This window comes from Hylobates moloch, unplaced genomic scaffold (genome assembly GCF_009828535.3).
Source record: "Hylobates moloch isolate HMO894 unplaced genomic scaffold, HMol_V3 SCAFFOLD_22, whole genome shotgun sequence".
NCBI lineage: Eukaryota > Metazoa > Chordata > Mammalia > Primates > Hylobatidae > Hylobates > Hylobates moloch.
The window spans coordinates 16,717,118-16,736,064 of record NW_026652297.1 but is presented as its reverse complement, the minus strand read 5'-3'; the positions used below and the strand labels follow the sequence as shown (position 1 = coordinate 16,736,064).

Here is an 18,947-nt window from a genome sequence, read left to right as displayed (position 1 = left end):
GCAGGGAGAAGGTGCGCTGAGAAAGACCTGAGATAGGCCTTGGTTAATGGGAGGCATAGGCCTGTTTCCTCTGACGGATGGTGGCAAGACAGAGGTCAACTTGTTCCTATTAGAAATACTTGATCTTGATGAGTTAGCATAAGGCCAAGCTGGGACTGCATGTGCTGGTTTGGTTTTAGTCCCCTCTGTTCCCTGATGGGCCTGGGTGGGGTGATGCCATTGGCTGTGGCCAGCCTCACTCATGCTCTATTGTCCATTTCTCTGTGCTGAGCAGCAGTGGCCAATTTCTTCTCGGGCAGCTGTGTCCCTTGTGCAGATGGGACGGACTTCCCCCAGCTGTGTCAACTGTGTCCAGAGTGTGGCTGCTCCACCCTTAACCAATACTTCGGCTACTCAGGAGCCTTCAAGTGAGTGAGATGTCTGCTGCTCCATGGTGGCCAAAGTGCCAAATGTCCTCAGGGTGAGAGTTCTTTGCTGGTCCAAAGCCGAGCCCTGCCTGCCTACAGGGGCATCAAGGTGGCCTAATCCCCTCCCAGTGAGTCAGAAGCACAACCTGGGACTCCTAGGCCAAGCCAGCCCATGTTCCCTTTCATCTGACCCTGACAAGCAGGTCCTTTTCCTGGGGGCCCTTCCTTTCTCCCCAGAGCCCTCAAGCCTGGTCAGTCTCCTCTCGGTGGATCGGACAGAGCCTGAAAGGACAATCATGCCTCTAGTGTCTGGGCCCACTATCCAGGGACTGGCCCTCTTCCCTCAATCTCAGCAGTGTTACCTGCTCAGCACACTGCCTATCTCCTGCCCCCATTACTGTCTCTATCTGGGAAGCTGATTTCTTGCCTTCTCTTTTTACCTTGATTATATCCTGAAGTTTTACAACCAGCCAAGGGCACATTTTCACCCTCAGGAGACACTATACCATTATCTTCTATTCCAGAAGTTTAAAAACTCTTTTCACATGAAAATATCTTCAGTTGCATTTTGCTTCTTTGGGTTATGAGGCTCTTTTTATCTCGTGTGAGCTCATTCCCCCATCTCAGCACTGCCCTGGAGGTCTGCACACCATGGTGTTGCTTCAGCTACGGGGCTGCACAGAGGCCTTCCCCAGGCTCTATCCTTGTGTGAGTGCTGGACGGTGTGATCAGACTCTCCAGGTGCAGGAGGAGGGCCTGCCCTGCAGGAGCCCTGCTGACGTGTTTCTTTGACCCAGGTGTCTGAAGGATGGTGCTGGGGATGTGGCCTTTGTCAAGCACTCGACTATATTTGGTAAGAATGGGACAAGAATCCACCAGGGCCCCTCCAAGTAGTGGGTGTTCTTTTTTCGTGTTCCCTTTTTCATGCTCAGTAGTTGGACATGAGCATACTTTATTTCTCCTTTATCATTGCCTGGGTTTCTACCTGTGCAGAGTTAGGCACCTACAGGGTCCCCATCTGGATTCCTGGGCCTCTTTCCATCATTCAATCTGTCTACACAGTGCCTCTGCCTCTGGGGTAGTGTTGCTATAACCAAGGACTGGGGGTTGGTGCTGCTAAGGTCAGGCTCATGGTGGAATGAGGAGCAATCACTGCTGCATGGGCATCAGAAGGCTTTACCTGGCTGTGGGGTCTTGAGCAAGTCATTCTCCTGCATGTTCTCTGGCCTTCAGTGGTCACTCCAGGCCTCTCAGCTCATACTTTCTATGACCAATGGAATTTCAAGGATGGGCACCACAGCCCATGGCTCTCCTGTGTTAAGCTCACCTGGGCTTTCCCTCCCCAGAGAACTTGGCAAACAAGGCTGACAGGGACCAGTATGAGCTGCTTTGCCTGGACAACACCCGGAAGCCGGTAGATGAATACAAGGACTGCCACTTGGCCCAGGTCCCTTCTCACACCGTCGTGGCCCGAAGTATGGGTGGCAAGGAGGACTTGATCTGGGAGCTTCTCAACCAGGCCCAGGTATCCCCACCTGCCACCCTCCCCTCCAGCTTAGTGCTCCCTGCTTGGATTTGGGGGTTTTCCCCCTGGCCATCTTCTCACTCTGGAAGTCTGTGTGTTCAGGATACAGTGGGAGCCATGCCACATGTCATTAAGTTCTCTAAAATCTGGGACTCCTCACAGAGCAGCACGGAGCCTGCTGTGGTGCTACCGTCTGCCGCCCTTGCCTTTCTGGCTGGTGACATCGAAGAGGCTCTGTATTGCTCTATTCCATTCCTTTCTACCTAAACCAGACCTTCAAGGCCCAAAGCTAAGCCCCTCCCCAAGGAGGCTTTCCATGACCCTCCCAGAAGTAAATGATCTCTCTCCCCATGCCCCTCAGCCTGGCTGTGAGGGGGCTGCCTGCACAGCGGCTTTACTTCCCAAGAGCTGTGTGATTTGGGCTCAGCCAGCTTCCTCTTGCCCAGTCCTCCCATCTGTCCACTGAGAGTTTGACTGGCAACTACACAGGGCAGCCTCTGGATTAGCCACATTTCTTGTTCTCACTGATGTCTCAACCCGTTCCGGGAGACAGGCACAGAAGCAGGTTCAGGGAAATCGCGGACCCACGAGGGCAACAGGCAGAGGAAGTGCTGGGTGAGCAGGAGCAGGTCCGACTGTCCTCTCTCCTGGCATCTTGAACTTTTTCATGTTGTTTCCTGCAGAGATTTGTTTTCTCTTCAGTCCCATTTCTCAGCCTCCTTTCTTCTCTGTTGCCATCCACTATTCTGTTTTTCTATGAACAGGAACATTTTGGCAAAGATAAATCAAAAGAATTCCAACTATTCGGCTCTCCTCATGGGAAGGACCTGCTGTTTAAGGACTCTGCCCACGGGTTTTTAAAAGTCCCCCCCAGGATGGATGCCAAGATGTACCTGGGCTATGAGTATGTCACTGCCATCCGGAATCTACGGGAAGGCACATGTGAGTACCTGGGAAGAACCAGGTGACCACAAGCACTTGGGAAACCTAGTGAGCACAGGGGCCAGAGATTGAGTCTTTTCAGGGACCTGCACACCTCTCCTGATGCTCCTTTTTCTGACCTGTCTGTGAGCCCAGTGTTAGACTGATGCTGAATGGCATTAGTCATTATGAGTGGCCTTGACAACACCACCGGCTTTAAAGGAAACCCACATTTAAAATGACATGGGCTGGTTCAGTATTTCCTTTGCATCAATCAGGACTGCCTTACCTACTTTGTGAAGCCAATTAGCTTATCATGGAGTAAGTGAAATAGAACAAAATTGCTATATATTGCACATCTCCAGCCAGTCAACATGTACCATAATGAAGAGGCGCTCTAAGAGAGGTTGATCCCAGTCCTGAATTTCACTGAGTCACTGCGGTTTTGCTTGACCATTCATTTATTCAGCAGACATTTATTGAACATCTAGCCATATGCTCTGCTAGGTGCTGGACATAGGATGGCATGACAAATATATATTTGATTCTGTTGTCCTGGAAATTTCAAACTGGGGAGAAGATAAATGTTTAATGAATAGTCATGCTATTGGATGATGAATTACAAAATAAGAGATATGCTTAAAAGGGGAAAAATATGACAACAAAATACCATGGCCCTATGAGAGTGCAAAACAAAGAAAAACAGGCCCTGGACTTGGGGTTAAGGCACAGCTTCCTTGAGGAAGTGACTCCAGCTCAGTCTGAAAGATGAGCAGATGTACATTTATTCATCAGACATTTATTATGCTGGCCATGTGCTAGCATTGCCCTAACCCTGAGGATGCCCTGGTGAACAAGACAGGCAGAGCCCTTTCTCTGTTGGAGCTTCCGTTCTCCTGCAGAAAACCTGACAATAAGCAATGAACATATAAATAAGAACACCTCTAGTAGTTAAGTGCTATCTGAAAAACAAGAAGGAAAAAAACAGCCAGAGGTCATATAGTGCCCAGAGGCTGGAGAGGAAAGTTGGCTTCTCGGAAGACATAAAAAACTAAATTTAAATGAGAAGTCAACCAAGAGATTGTGCATTGACTTTGCTTTCTAAGGTGATTAATTCCTTGAATGGGGTCTGTGTGTTTATTGCTGGAAAATCCCAGCATTTGCATGAAGACAGTGAGTAGTGCTGATAAACACCAGCCAACAGCTAGGGCCGCTTTTGATCTTTGTTCTTTTTTTATGCCATAGGCCCAGAAGCCCCAACAGATCAATGCAAGCCTGTGAAGTGGTGTGCCCTGAGCCACCACGAGAGGCTCAAGTGTGATGAGTGGAGTGTTAACAGTGAAGGGAAAATAGAGTGTGTATCAGCAGAGACCACCGAAGACTGCATCGCTAAGATCATGGTATGTCACTCCAGCCTTCCTAGGGCAGCATCCCTGTCATTCTGCCTGCTGGCCCCCAAGACTGAGCTAGGGAGTGTTCCTGGGAATGATGCAAAAACCTGGCTCCCAGGAACCTTGCCCTGACTATGCGAGCACAGCCCCACTGGAGGTTCAGAATCTTTGAGCTTGTGGGACTACAGGTGCATGCCACCATGCCCGGCTAGGATACTCTTTTGATCAACAAAGCAAATTTGTACCTGCTTGGATCCTACCAGGTACTCAGGATCTTACCACAGTGATCATGGCACACCACTGGTCTCAGGACACCCACACCATGGTCCAGCCTCCCTAAGCAGGCACCACTCAGCCTGCCCTTTCACTGTACACTCATATGAGGAGGAAACTGAGCCCTGTGGGCACCCTTCAGTCCCAGCTACTTTGGAGGCTGAGGCAGGAGGATTGCTTGAGCCCAGGAGTTCAGGGCTAGCAACTTAGCAGGACCTTGTCTCTAAAAACTTTTTTTTTTTTTTAAGAAAGAATATTCCGTGTTGGCTTACAGAGAATTTTTAAAATCCTGAATGATATAAAGAAGAAATAAAAAGTACTTATAATCATGTAATTCAGAGAAAATTCCCTTATTAGGATCATTTCATGTAGGTTGCTTGCTACCTTTTACTCACTCACAGTATCTAGTAAGCTTTTCCCATATCATAAATCATTCTTGTAAAACCTAATCTGGAGCTTCTGTGTTAGTGCACACATTGAGATGGGGGAGCATGGTTTGCCTAGAGAGAACATGAAGTGCCAAGCTCCACTCCCCCTCCTCCCCACATTTCTTGCCCTCTGTGTCTCTTCCATTTGGCTATTCTTGAGTTGGATCCTTTATAATAAATCAGCAAATATATTGAAACAAAGATGCATATTATAAAGGCACTAGTACCTCTTGCCATTGTCAACTGATTTTTGCTGAAATATGTTAATTCTACTTTTTGAGCACTTATGAATAACCATGTATCTTCAGAACTATCTACCATGAAGCAAAAAGGGACCATCAACCTCATTATTTTATATTTCATACAATTTATAAATATCACTTTATACTATTTTAACATACATTCCATTTTAATCTTTGTCTGAGTCAAGACAAGAAAAACCAAACTAAGTTAAAGCAAAGCCTACAAATTCAAAACCTGAGTCTATACAAATCTGTTAGCAGTTTGAGTGGCTGGGCTTCAATATTATACTCTGGATGTGATACAATAGATAAAGTTTTTACGTCTGTAAAAAAAAAGGAAGAGCAAAAGACTCTTGGGAACATGTGAAATCTTAAATGAAGAAGATTAAGTACAACCAAATGGGAACATATTTTAAAAGGTTCTTCTTGGACATCATAATTTGCTCTCCTATGAAGATGTCATCGTTTGAGCCTTTAATGTTGGAAATAGCAGAAACCAAAGACCAACATTGCCATGCTCTGTGAGACCGTATCCAAGTGGATGATTGCTGGATAGGTATGTTTCACGCATAACATTTAGTTCATAAAATTATATGCTACTTTAGGAGGTCCAGGGTCCGTGGATTAATGAAACAGAAGTAACCAATATCATTGCTAGTAAATAATTATTGGAAACAAAGTTGAAAGACATAGTTTATTTGGTCCCACACCTGTGACACATCATCACTGTCAATGGGAAGCCACTGACCTGTCCCAATTTCCCAAGGTTGTTATTGTGGACACCATGGCTGCAGTAGAAAGCGAAGGTGAGTGTGGAAAACAGATTCCAGAGCCACCAGTGCCTTCAGTTATTGCAGTAATCATGCTCATGAGTAGACACACAGGACTTCCAAAGGGAGTCATCGTCTTGCATAGAAACATCATTACTGATATTACTGGGAAGGCAGAAAGGATTCCCAGACTGGAGAAGGAAGATGACTACATTGGATATTTACCTGTGGCCCATGTTCTAGAATTAAGCATTGAGCTTCTTTGTTTTTCTCATGGATGCCTGCTTGGCTACTCTTCACCCCAGACTTTAGTGGATCAGTCTTTAAAAGTAAAAAATCGGCTGGGCACTGTGGCATGCAGCTATAGTACCAGCTACTCAGGAGGCTGAGGTAGGAGGATTGCTTGAGCCCAGGAGTTTGAGTCCAGCCTGAGAAACATAGTGAGACACCATCTCAAAAAAATAAAAAATTAAAAATTAAAAAATTAAAACCGGAAGCAAAGAGTCTACTTCCAGGTTGAAACCAACACTGATGGCAGCCGTTCTGGAAATCATGGATCAGATCTACCAAAATGTCATGAATAAAGTGTATGAAATGAGTAGTCTTCAGCACAATCTGTTTATTCTGGCCTATAATTATAAAATGGAACACATTTCAAAAGAGCATAGTACTGGATTGTGTGACAGCTTTGTTTTCTGGAGATTGTGAAGCTTGCTAGGTGGAAATATTCAGCTTTTATTGTACAAAAGTGCTCCACTTTCTGCAACATGCAGCAAGTTCATGAATATCTTTTTGTTGTGGTCAGTGATACAGACTCACTGAACCTACAGGGGCTGGAACAATTACAGATGTGTGGATTACAATACTGGCAGAAGTGGGAGTCCCATTAGTTTGCTGTGAAATTAAGTTAAAGAACTGGGAGGAAGGTGGATACTTTATTAATACTGAAAAACCACATCCCAGAGGTGGAATTCTTATTGGTGGCTAAAATGTGACAATGGGATGCTACAGAAATGAAGCAGAAACAAAAGCTGATTTCTTTGAAGATGGAAATGGACAGAAGTGGTTATGTCCTGGAGATGCTGAAGAGTTTTATGGTTGTTCACAGGTGATTGATCATAAAAAGGACCTTGTAAAACTACAGGCAGGAGACTATCTTTCCCTTGGGAAAGTAGTGCCAAGTCTGAAGAATCTCCCAGTAATTGATGACGTTTGTGCATTTGCAAACAGTTAATTGTTCTTATGTCACTGGATTTGTTGTGCCAAATCAAAAGGAACTAACAGAACTAACTTGAAAGAAAGGACTTACAAGAACTTGGGAGGAGCTGTCTAACAGTTGTGAAACAGAAGATGAGGTGCAGTAGTCCCCCTTTATGTGAGGTTTCGCTTTCTTGGGTTATACCTACAGTCAACCGTGGTCCAAAAATGTTAAGATACTTCGAAAGAGAGAGAGAGCACATTAATATAACTTTTATTATAGTATAATTGTTGTTTTATCATTGTTGTTGTTAATCTCTTACTGTGCCTAATTTATGAACTTTATCACAGGCTTGTATGTTTAGGAAATACACATTGCATAGGGTTTCAGGTCCCAAGACTGGGGGTCTTGGAACATATCCCTTGAGGATAAGAGGGGACTACCATACTTAAAGTACTTTCTGCGGCTGCTATTTGAGCATGTCTGAAAAAGTTTGAAAATCCATTAAAAATTGGTTTGAGCCCTGACCCATGGATCCTGAAACTGGTCTGGTGACGGGTGCCTTCAAGCTAAAACACAAAGAGTTTAATACACATTACCAGGCAGACTCTGAGCGAATGTGTGGAAGAAATGATTTTTCTCTTTTGGCATCAGTTTGTTACAGTGAGCTCAAATCAAATAGGAAATTATTTGAAATGCATGTTTCAAACTGTGAGGCAAGTTTGAAACATTCCTCATATTCGACCTAGACTTTTACTTCTTAAGACATCACCATTTTCAACAGACAGGATTAGTAAAATAGTAGGAGAGCAAACTTGTGTCTGTCTTTTTCCTTTTCCCCTCCTACAACTACCTTTACCACCTGTGACTGTATTGTCAGTATAAGGAGTTTTCTGAATCACAGTGAGGAAGATTTCTAAAACCTCAAGTTTCTAAACATGACCTATATGTTCAGTTTATGACTTTTTAAAGTTTGGATGTGTAGAGGGAGGTATTGAAATAATAATATAAAGTGGCTGTTGGGGGGTGCTTTTTAACTTACAGTATTAAAAAAATGCAAGGCTATTGATGTGAAATTACATACATTTCAAATGCTTATGAATCAAATCATTATTGAGGATAATATTTGCTGATGTGTAATTATTATCTTGCATGAATTGAGAGAAATAAATATCATACTTACGTTTTAAAGAAAAAAATGATATTTTAATGTTGATATGTATTCCATAGCATGGATGTGCTTCCATTTATTTAGCTATTTCTCTGTCATTGAGCATTTAGTTTAATTTTCTTTTTGCGATTATAAATCACACCTGTTATTTTTGCCCACTTACACATTTTGTCCAAATAGTTGCCCACCAATCTGATTGTTTCTATGGTTTATTACTAGAAAGTATATTGCCAGGCCAAAGGGAAATCTTATAAACCTTGTTGAATCGAAGCATCTCTGAAATTTGGGGCTTATTAGAGCTGAGATTTAGAACATTTGAAAATATTTGACTCATTCATTAAACACGTTGTATGCACCAAACATGGAAATAGCACTCAGACAAGGAGGCTGACATTAGAGGCTAGAGCCCCCCTTCAGAAGGTGCTGTGTTCCACAGCCACAGCCACGAGTCTCTGACTGCACTCATCCATCTGCACATGAGAATTCTTGGTATCAGAAATGTGTTGTAGGAGTGTCTCTGGGACAGTGTGTCCTACGAGAGGGCAAGAGGACTGAATGTGGGTCTTTGCTCTTGGACTAGGCACCTGGAATTGATGATCAGTTCATGATGGTTGGGTGAAAATGAGAGTACATTTGATTTTCTCTGCTGAGTGTGCCTGGCTGATCCTTTGGGGGTTCAGTATCAGCACCTGCTGTCTCCCTGGCATTCATGTGCTGGGAAGGCTGCTTCAAGGAAACAGCTGGAAAAGTGGGTGGCACAGGAAACAGCCTCTTTTCATCTGCTATGATTTGCTGTGTGTTTGCAGAATGGAGAAGCTGATGCCATGAGCTTGGATGGAGGGTTTGTCTACATAGCGGGCAAGTGTGGTCTGGTGCCTGTCTTGGCAGAAAACTACAATAGTAAGTGGTGGAGAGCACCTCTCTGTGTTTTCTTCCCTCGGGGCCATGGAGAGAGGAGATGGAAAAATCACAGCCTGATTCATACCACAGCTGCCATAAAGCTTTCCCTCTCTGAGCACCTCCTACTTTGCAAGCTCTGGGCTCCTTCATCTCAAATCCCCACAGTCATCTTGAAGGCAGGGAGTTATAGTACTTTCCAGAAATGGGAAATGAAAGTTCTGTACTGGGAAGTCCTCACTAAAGATGACCCCATTGCAAAGGACACCTGGGATTTCTGGCAGTCTTCCAGATTCCAAAACTCACACTTCTCTCACTGCCCTGTTGCTAGGATTTAAATAGAGTCGGCCAGCACTCCTCTGTGGGCTCAGTGCAGACAGAGCAGGAAACTTGACATTCACAGTTTGTGGATAAATTCTAGAGGCCAGGAGGTGAAATGGACTTGCATGATCCAGAGAGTCTGGACTTGTTGGGAATTGGTGACATGTATAGATAGTTTTCTCTGACTTTCTTTATTCTTAGCTGCAGCATAAAAAAAAAGGCATGGTTTCCCAATCTGTAAATCAGGGTTTAACGCCTTCTTCATTTTCTTTCCTCCAGAAAACAGCCCTGATTGTGAGAATACACCAGAGGCAGGTGAGTTTAAACTGATAACCTCTGGAGTTAAAAGATAAATTCCCATTGTTTTGGGGAATTGGTTAGATTTAAAATTCAAGTATATAAGGTGCTGTAAGAGACCAATTTTTACAATGCGAGAGAATCATGGAAGGATAATAATGGATAATGATGGTTATCCCTTTACGCTTGCCATGGCTTGAACACAGGATTTTTCATTTAATGCTATAAGGTAGGTTTTGGCATCCTCTAAGGATACACAAGTGGACCCTAAGCTCAGGGAGTTTACAGACAGATCGTCTAGGATTATATATCTAGGAAGGGAAATCCAGGTCTTTCCCACTGATCCTCACCTTACATGACATGAGTTCTGCAAATTTTCAGATAAGAGTAAGCACCAACCAAGGAACTTTGCTTATTTGTTCCTTACAGGGCTCAATAGAGAGCCTCACACAGGCAGATATCAAGGAACATAAAATTATCTGACCTTCTAGCCAGGACTGGGTCCAGGAACCCAGGCCAACCTGGCTCTCACCCAGGGCTCTGGGTAAGGGTACATCTGAAGAAACAGAGCAGGAGCAAGTCAGGAAGTCTTACACCAAGGCGAGCACTGGCCCCCTATGCTCAGGCCCCTGCAGGTCACATTCCAGACAGCCATTACTGTACAAGGCTGTCGTTGCCACTTCCACTGATTATAACCTCCCAGCCTCTCCCCATCACTTGGGGAGCTAAGCCCTTCAGCAGATATAGAAAAAGCCATTCTTATTCTTTGGATAATAAAGATTCTGTTTTCTGTTGGAAACTGTAATCGGAATTAATTAAACTGGCAAACTGAAATCATAGGTTGATGTTCTATTTCTCATTTTAAGGACCAGTATATATTTGCTGCTGAAAATGGCAGCTGACTTGATATTGACATTTTCCATTTTGCATATTTATTTTGGTATAAAACTATGTTCTCCTTATCAGAAAATGTTTGGCCCAATTTTTCTCTTTTGCTTATTGATCTTTTACTACTATATCTCAACACATGTTAATTTATGAAAGTTTGTGGTTACATTAGCTGTTTCAGTATCCATTCCTCTGATAGGACTCATTGGACGGTGAATTGCTGGCTTATAACTTCAGTGACTTTATGCACTTAGGGAAGGGTTATACACACAGCCATTGATCTAATGATGGTGTTTTCACAATATTTTGTTTTTAAAGTTCAGATTAATCTCCTCCTGACAGAGTTCCTTGTACTTCCCCTCAGTCAGTTACTGGAAAGATCCTCTCAAGACACAGTGACTGATTGAGGATATCTTTGCTTCCCTAGGGAAATTGATTGGAAGCAGACACCCAGAGGTGTTAATCCATCCTTTTCTGGTGTCTTTCTTGTAGGGTATTTTGCTGTAGCGGTGGTGAAATCAGCTTCTGACCTCACCTGGGACAATCTGAAAGGCAAGAAGTCCTGCCATACGGCAGTTGGCAGAACCGCTGGCTGGAACATCCCCATGGGCCTGCTCTACAATAAGATCAACCACTGCAGATTTGGTGAGTGAATATTGGGAAGGAGGGCTGGTGAGGGCCATGCCAGAAAGCAGGGTCCTGCCTTAGGGAAGAGGAGTGTGGCGTAAGATGCTGTGGGCTCTGGTTCTAGAGAAGTAGAATTTGGTCAAAGAACAGTAGAATTTGCTGTCCTCAAGGACATAGCAAGAAGGGCTGGGAGGGCTGGAACTGGGTTGCTGAGTTGGGATGGTTCATCTAGGTTGAACATAATGGCATGAGTGAATATACATTTATCTCTCATGAGAAAGACCAGAGGTGAGAAGTGCATGGCTGGTATGGTCATGAGAAACCCAGGCTCCTTCACACTTTCTGCTCCTCCATTCTGAGCATAAGACTTCCATCTTCAAGGTCACCCCATGGTTGCCATCGCATCCATGATCCAGGCAGCCCCAATCACCAAGGTATTACAGCAAATGGAAGTTTATGCCACCTTTTTAAAGGAGCTCTCTAGGAAGTCTAACCAGTTATTTCAGCAAACTTCTCAATGCCCAGAACTTAGGTACATCACCATACCTAGCTGTAAAAAAGAAATGTAATCTTTCATTTGGAAATGTCCCTACCCCAGATAAAACCAGATTTTTGTTACAAAGTACAAGGAGAAACAGATATTGAGTAGACAGGTAGCAATCCCTGCCACAAGGTTTTGTAGGGAATGTGAGTGTGGGTGATCCCGGGTCTCTTTATGGTGTTGGCAATCTCACCAAGTCCCTGCCCAGCTCCTAGGACCCTTCTAAGCAGTAGAAATCACCTTATTTTCTATGTCCTCTGAATATCACCAGATATGAGCTTATTTCTACCCTGCTTAAACTTTTACGTGTAAGTTCTCCCACAGACAGATGTTTTCCAGTGGTTTTGATTTACATTAGCTTCCTAAGTACTTTGTCCCTGCCACCTCCAAATTTGGGCAACTCTAAAAAAGAAAAGGCCTCTAAATCTGGTTATTAACCAGGAAACCCTGTGGGGTTGGGGAAGTGGTGATGAGAGTATGTCTCTGTACCAGGGTGCTTTGTGACACCACTTAGACATGAAGCAAAGTGCGGCCAGGGTGACATTCAGAAAACTCAGGATCCCCACTGACAAAGGCACTACCTCTGCTCTCCTGAACCTCCTAGCACTTTTATGGCCACAGGAGAGCAGCTGAGCTGCAAAGAAAATTCCCCATCCCTTTCCTGAGGTTGGAGATGTAGCAAAGGCTCTTCTAATGAATGGCAGGGAATGGGAACATCTGAAAACAGGTGGCACAAGCTCAGGAAGCAAGACCTTTAGTCTTCATCCTTTTTCTGTTCCCTTTCATGACATTTTTCATTTCTTCTTTGTTTAGCGTAGTGATGACATTCATTATTGTGCTCAAATAAATCCCCTCTGCCCTGAATTGTAATGGTCATTAACTCCTTTTCCCAATCTCAATAGGTTCCCCTTTAAAGCCTATAGCCTGGCAAGTCCTGGGTTGGTGGTGGCTGGTCACAGAATTAATGATATATTCTACTTATTCTGGGCCATGCAGCCCTGTTATCTCTTAAGTAAAAGCTGCTTGCATTGACTCAGGAAAAGCTGACTTCCTCTTGTCCTTCTGCGCAGATGAATTTTTCAGTGAAGGTTGTGCCCCTGGGTCTGAGAAAGACTCCAGTCTCTGTAAGCTGTGTATGGGCTCAGGCCCAAACCTGTGTGAACCCAACAACAAAGAGGGATACTACGGCTACACAGGGGCTTTCAGGTGAGTCTTTTAACCCTGAAACAAACTGAATAATATACAAGCCTTGGCCAGATTTCTTTTAGGAACTAAGGTAAGATTCTTAGGTTCCTATTCCATTAGTGCTGCATGTATTAAGAGAGTAGATTTCACAACCAGATGTAGAGCCACATGGGGAGGGGCAGCCAGACTCCCCCAGGATGCTGACATGGCTGTCAAAGACAGCAGAGACTTGTGTTTGGTACAGTTTAGCAGTTTTCAACTGGTGATGATTTGACCCGCAAGGGACATTTGGCAATGTTTGCAGGTATTTTTTATTGTGACAATGTTGGGGTGGGGGAGGAAGTGCTCCTAGCATCTAACATGCAGAAGCCGCTAAACATCCACCAATGCACAGGATAGCACGGTACAACAAAGAATTATCCAGCCCCAAGTGTCACTAGTGCCTTGGCAATGATACCCTACTGTAGTTGGATAAACACTGAGTCGAGAGTTTGGCTGAAGCTTTTCCATGCACCTCTGAATAATCCAGAACAATACCCATCTGGAAATACAGAATAGTACATGATTCCTAAATTCCTAACTACAATTGTACTTTATGGAATGCCTATCATTCATTTTCATAGAGACACCTGTGTACCTTGCCTTTTTTTTTTTTTGGAGACGGGGTCTCTCTCTGTTGCCCAGGCTGGAGTATAGTGGCACATTCATGGTTCACTGCAGCCTCAACCTGCTGAGCTCAAGCAATCCTCCCACCTCAGCCTCCCTAGTAGCTGGGATTACAGGCATGCACCACCACACCCAGCTAATTTTTGTATTTTTTTGTAGAGACAGGGTTTTGCCATGTTGCCTAGGCTGGTCTCAAACTCCTGGACTCAAGCAATCCTCCTGTCTTGGCCTCCCAAAGTGCTGGCACTCACAGGCGTGGGCCACGTCTGGCCTACCTTACTACTTTTTAACTACCCATTCTGCTTTAGGCCTTCTGTTATCTGGTGGTTCATGAATCCATGAACTGCACAATGATGATGGTATTATAATTGAGCTTCCCAGTAATGCTGTAAAAAACAAAAGTCATTCCTCTTTTCCAGTTAGAGCCACTTTGTAAGTTAAATTAAGTACGATTCACATTCTCCAAGTTTCTAATTTCACAAAGTAGAGCGTGTTGTTTTCACAAAGATTGAAGAGTTTGGGGGACTTAAAATAGAGTTCCCCTTTGCATTTTTATACCTTATCTTTTTCTGGTGATGACACATGTTTGAGAATTATAGGTCATGAGAAAAGGCTCAAATAACATGTATGTATAAACATGCTTAAAATAAACGTGTATAAAGGTTTCTTTTTCTAAACATGTCTTATAAAACTTAGCTATGAAGTAAAATGTACCAGACTGATAAAAAGACTCCAAACTCCAAAGAAAATAAAATTAAATCAATATGTGGCACAATAGATACCCCGTCTTCTCAGCTAGCTACCCCCAAAACTCTTGAACCGATGCAGGAATAGGCAGGTTCTTTTCCTTGAAGCAAGGGGATTAAAGTACATGGAGAGCAGGATTGGGTCCATTGTCCAAAAGTCCAACCCACTCGGCTCATTGAGGAGGGCCTTGTGTAGACTTTGAAGTACACACTAGTTCATCATCTGTGTGGTATGCCCTTTCAAAGGACTGGAAGACAGTCAAAATTAAAATTAGAACCCTACTAACCAGAGTTTATTTTGTTATTATTTCTTTTCTGAAACTTCTTGGGGACTTGTAGCTCAGAGCTGTGTTACAACCCCCAATATCACACCCAGAGATATGTGGCCTGGGAGTTAGTAGAGTCAGGTGCCTTTATGCCAGGTTTTGCCATATTCTCTGCATTTCTCAAAAACAAAAACCCCCACAACATAGCAAATGCTCCATAAATGTTAAAATTCTTTTTCAAAGGAATGAAGGACAACACAAATTGCAATTTGTGATGGAGTTTCAATCTCTCACAAATGTTGCCTAGACATTCGCCTTGTACAAGAACCTGAAGGAACTGAGTTTTTCATTCATATGCTGGGGGAGGCATCACCTCACTGAAAATCAATTCCCTACCATCCTTGTTGATGTCAGGGAAATTATGTCATCTCTCAGAGAAACTGTACAAAAAATTAAGATTTAGTATGTGGAACTCAGATTGTAAAACTACAATCAATTCAGAGTGTTTTGTTTTTGTTCTCTGTATTCCTTACATTGCTTACTGTTAGAATGGAAGTTACAGTTGCTGTTTTCAGATGGCTGTCCTGAATCTGTAAGGTAGCCCCCTGAATGACAGATAAGTCACTCTGACCACCTTTTTTTTTTCTCTCCCACTGTCTGGACCTCTGCAGGTGTCTGGTTGAGAAGGGAGATGTGGCCTTTGTGAAACACCAGACTGTCCTACAGAACACTGAGGGTAAGTGCACCTGCTCTTCTGTCCCCCTAGATCACTAGATCCTGGTCACTGGTATTCACTTGTTTTCAGGGATGCCTTTGTGGAAGTATTATGTACACTGTCAGACTTCAAAGCTCTGATTCTCAATCTGTCTGCTCAGTGAAGAGAGACATGTTCACCTGAGTGCGCAGAATGATCAGGATCATGGGGCCCCCAGTGGCCCTAAATCCTCCCCAACGCACATTCCCACAGCTGCAAGCCTTGTGCTCCTTTCCCCTAAATACTTCAGTGCCTATTTCCTAAGAATAAGAGAATCTCTTGCATACCCACAGTACGATTACCAAGATCAGGATATTTTACATTATGTGGATTTAATAATCGTCACGTCCACAGTCCACATTTAACTGTTGTCAGTTATCCCAGTAATGCCTTTTATAGCTATTTAGTGTATTTCTGGGTTGTGTCCATTGAGAAGGCCTAGAGGTAATGGCATACCAGCAGGAGTAAGCACCAAGATATTGGCTTGTAAGTACTCTTCTTTGCTAAAAGGAACCAGAACTCCTTGGACAAATAGCTGACTTCAGGGCTGGGGCAGGAAAAATACATGCTGAGCCTAGAACACACTGAAGTGCTCAAACAGTGATGGGACACTCAAAGCATACAAAAACCAGTTTGAAGGATCTCCTGTTGCCAAGTCTGGGAATTTTGAGCATTAAAATAAATAATGATAGCAGTAAGGGATAATAGCCCATTGAAAGAAATAAGAATGCATTAGGCAATACTGATTAAACAAATGAAGAAGGGAAAACTAATCAATGTGGAAGGAATGACAGAGTTAGAAAACTATCACTTGGCAACCAATATATTGATAACTGATTCAAGCAAGAATCATCAATGGGTGTTAACTTGTGGGTGAACACTGGACAGCCATAACATTAAAAACAAACAAAACAAAGCAAAACAAACATTGGCCAGAATGAGCGCTCCACACCTGACCCCTCAGTATCACTAAGTGCTAGCAGAGCCCACTGGAATTCAGGCTGTGAATACTTCCCTACCTTCTCTCATGTTCATTGCCCCAACTCCTCACTTTTCCTGGGCAACTCATCCAGAATGAACCAGCTCAGCACTAGCCCCTCCAGGAAGCCTTCCCAGATGGCATACCCTGTCCTACAAGAAGACTCCTCTGTTCATATTGCCATTATGATTGAATTCACCACACTCTGTAATACACTTTGGCTACAGAAACTCTTTGAGCTCTTTTTCTTCCTCTTATATTCCCAGCACCTTGTGCAGCACATAGTACACAGCAGTTGCTAAGAATTTGTTTGAAGAAATATTGGGTTGACTAATTTTCCTTTCTTCCCTCATATTATTGCTTTTTCCTTTAAGGGAGTGTTACCCTAAGCTTGGCTCTTTGCCACCCTTGATTTCTTTTGGTACTTTTCTGAGTAGAGCTCCCTTCTCTAAGCTTTGACTCTCTTACTTTTTGCAATGACTCAAAAATTCTTCCCTCCTGAATAGAGTTAAGATAGGAGGCCTGACATCCAATCTCAATTCCATTCCAGTCTATTTCCCAAGGTGTCACTTTTATGTAGAGAGTACATTGGCATTGCAATTGTATTTTTTTACATGTGTATATGGATGTTCTCATATATTGTAGTTGTATATATACAATCCATATACAACTCAACTGTCGTCATCTTTCTGTCAACGTTCCCTCCTCTTCTCCCAGCCTCTATCCTTATAGAGAATCCTGCTATACTCCCTGCCCATCAGGCCTAGATTAAGTCTGTCAGTCAATATCTTATTTCTTCAAAATGTGTCTTTTTTTAAACTAAATTTTATTGTTTGTATTTAAGGTAGACAACATGATTTTCAAGAGCCAAAGTAATTTTGATGTATTGTAAGTTTGGGAACTACTGGTCTAATACCCCTGACTTAATATCACATTCCTGATAAATATTACTAAATATAGGTCACATCATGTCTGATTCATCATACTTATATTTTGTACCTTCTTACCTTCTTCTGTTATTAATTTATTGCTTTTTCAACTTATATTTTAGATTGAGGGTACATATGCAGGTTTGTTACATGTTATACTGCATGATGCTGAGGTTTGCGGTATGATTGAACCTGTCACCCAGGTAGTGAGCATAGCACCCAACAGGTAGTTTTTCAACTCTTGCCCCCCTCTCTCCCTCCTCCAAAATCTGTCTTAAGTGCTATGGTATATACAAGAAGGAAGACACAGAAACACATGGGCATTTTTTTTTTTTTTTTTGAGATGGAGTCTCACTTTGTTGCCAGTCTGGAGTGCAGTGGTGCGATCTCAGCTCACCGCAACCGCCGCCTCCCGGATTCAAGTGATTCTCCTGCCTCAGCCTCCCAAGTAGCTGGGACTACAGGTGTGCACCACCATGACCAGCTAATTTTTGTACTTTTAGTAGAGACAGGGTTTCACCATGTTGGCCAGGATGGTCTCCATCTCTTGACCTCATGATCTGCCCGCCTCAGCCTCTCAAAAAAAAAGTGCTGGGATTACAGGCGTGACTCACTGTGCCCAGCCCACATGGGCTCTTTTATCTCAATTTGTGTGTGTGTGCATATTGTAGGTGTGTGTAGGAAAAAGAATGTTAAAAATGTACCAATTTTGAAGGCGTAGACTATGAAATTACAAATGCTTCAATATTTTCTTCCCAATACTTACGTGGCATTTTACAAATTTTCATCAATAAACGTGTATTATTTTTATTGAAAAAGCATATTTTTAACATGCCCTTCTAGATGCCCTCCTAGCCAGACTGAATCACCTCCCATCTGATTTTTCTTAATTTTCTACCTTTAGGTTCTGGCTCATTCATTAACATCAATTTCCATTCATAAGTCCTCACAAACCCATTTTCCTCTTGCCTGAGTGCCTCACATACCCTACTGCCTGAGATGGTTCCAGAGGCGGTCTCCTCTCTCCGTTAGAAACACCAGGCACACACCTGCCCCCAGTCTCGCCTGCACTCTCCTTTCCTCCCACAGAGAAGCATTCTTTTCTCCTCCTCTCATCCTACACACACTATAAGAGACAACCGAAATCTTGCCTCCTCCAGCCAACTTCTTAATTCATTTGTTCTCAAAGCCCTGGTTTGAGCTCACACAGCATCTAGAGTGGTTTACAAAATATAAAATATTATTATCCCTGCCCTGAAATTTTTGTTTTGGTATGTGTGTTATTTTCCCCTCCAATAAGATTGTGCCTTGGAGAGGGCTGAGAACATAGTATCATAGATAAATGAATAAAATAACATAAAATAAAATAAAAATACATATACCCTTTAAACTAACTATTCCACTTCTATGTAAGCACAATTATATGCCAGTAACACTCATTTTAACACTACTGTAGTGGCAAAAAATTGTAAACTCCTCAAATGCCTATTAAAAGAGGAATGGTTTAAAGATACTATTATAGACA

General features: G+C 43.1%; 1 protein-coding gene and 1 pseudogene across 1 annotated transcript in view; both read left to right on the top strand.

The window, feature by feature from the left end:
* TF (transferrin) overlaps positions 1-18,947 on the top strand; it is a 31,888-nt gene that overhangs the window by 8,543 nt on the left and 4,398 nt on the right. Inside the window, exons 5-14 of the mRNA XM_032143451.2 lie at positions 275-407; positions 1,205-1,260; positions 1,754-1,932; positions 2,697-2,874; positions 4,099-4,253; positions 9,133-9,226; positions 9,824-9,859; positions 11,222-11,374; positions 12,968-13,103; positions 15,432-15,496. Coding sequence (XP_031999342.1) covers positions 275-407; positions 1,205-1,260; positions 1,754-1,932; positions 2,697-2,874; positions 4,099-4,253; positions 9,133-9,226; positions 9,824-9,859; positions 11,222-11,374; positions 12,968-13,103; positions 15,432-15,496 — 1,185 coding nt within the window. The remainder of the gene's footprint in view (positions 1-274; positions 408-1,204; positions 1,261-1,753; positions 1,933-2,696; positions 2,875-4,098; positions 4,254-9,132; positions 9,227-9,823; positions 9,860-11,221; positions 11,375-12,967; positions 13,104-15,431; positions 15,497-18,947) is intronic.
* Positions 4,791-7,921, top strand: LOC131382305 (fatty acid CoA ligase Acsl3-like; annotated as a pseudogene).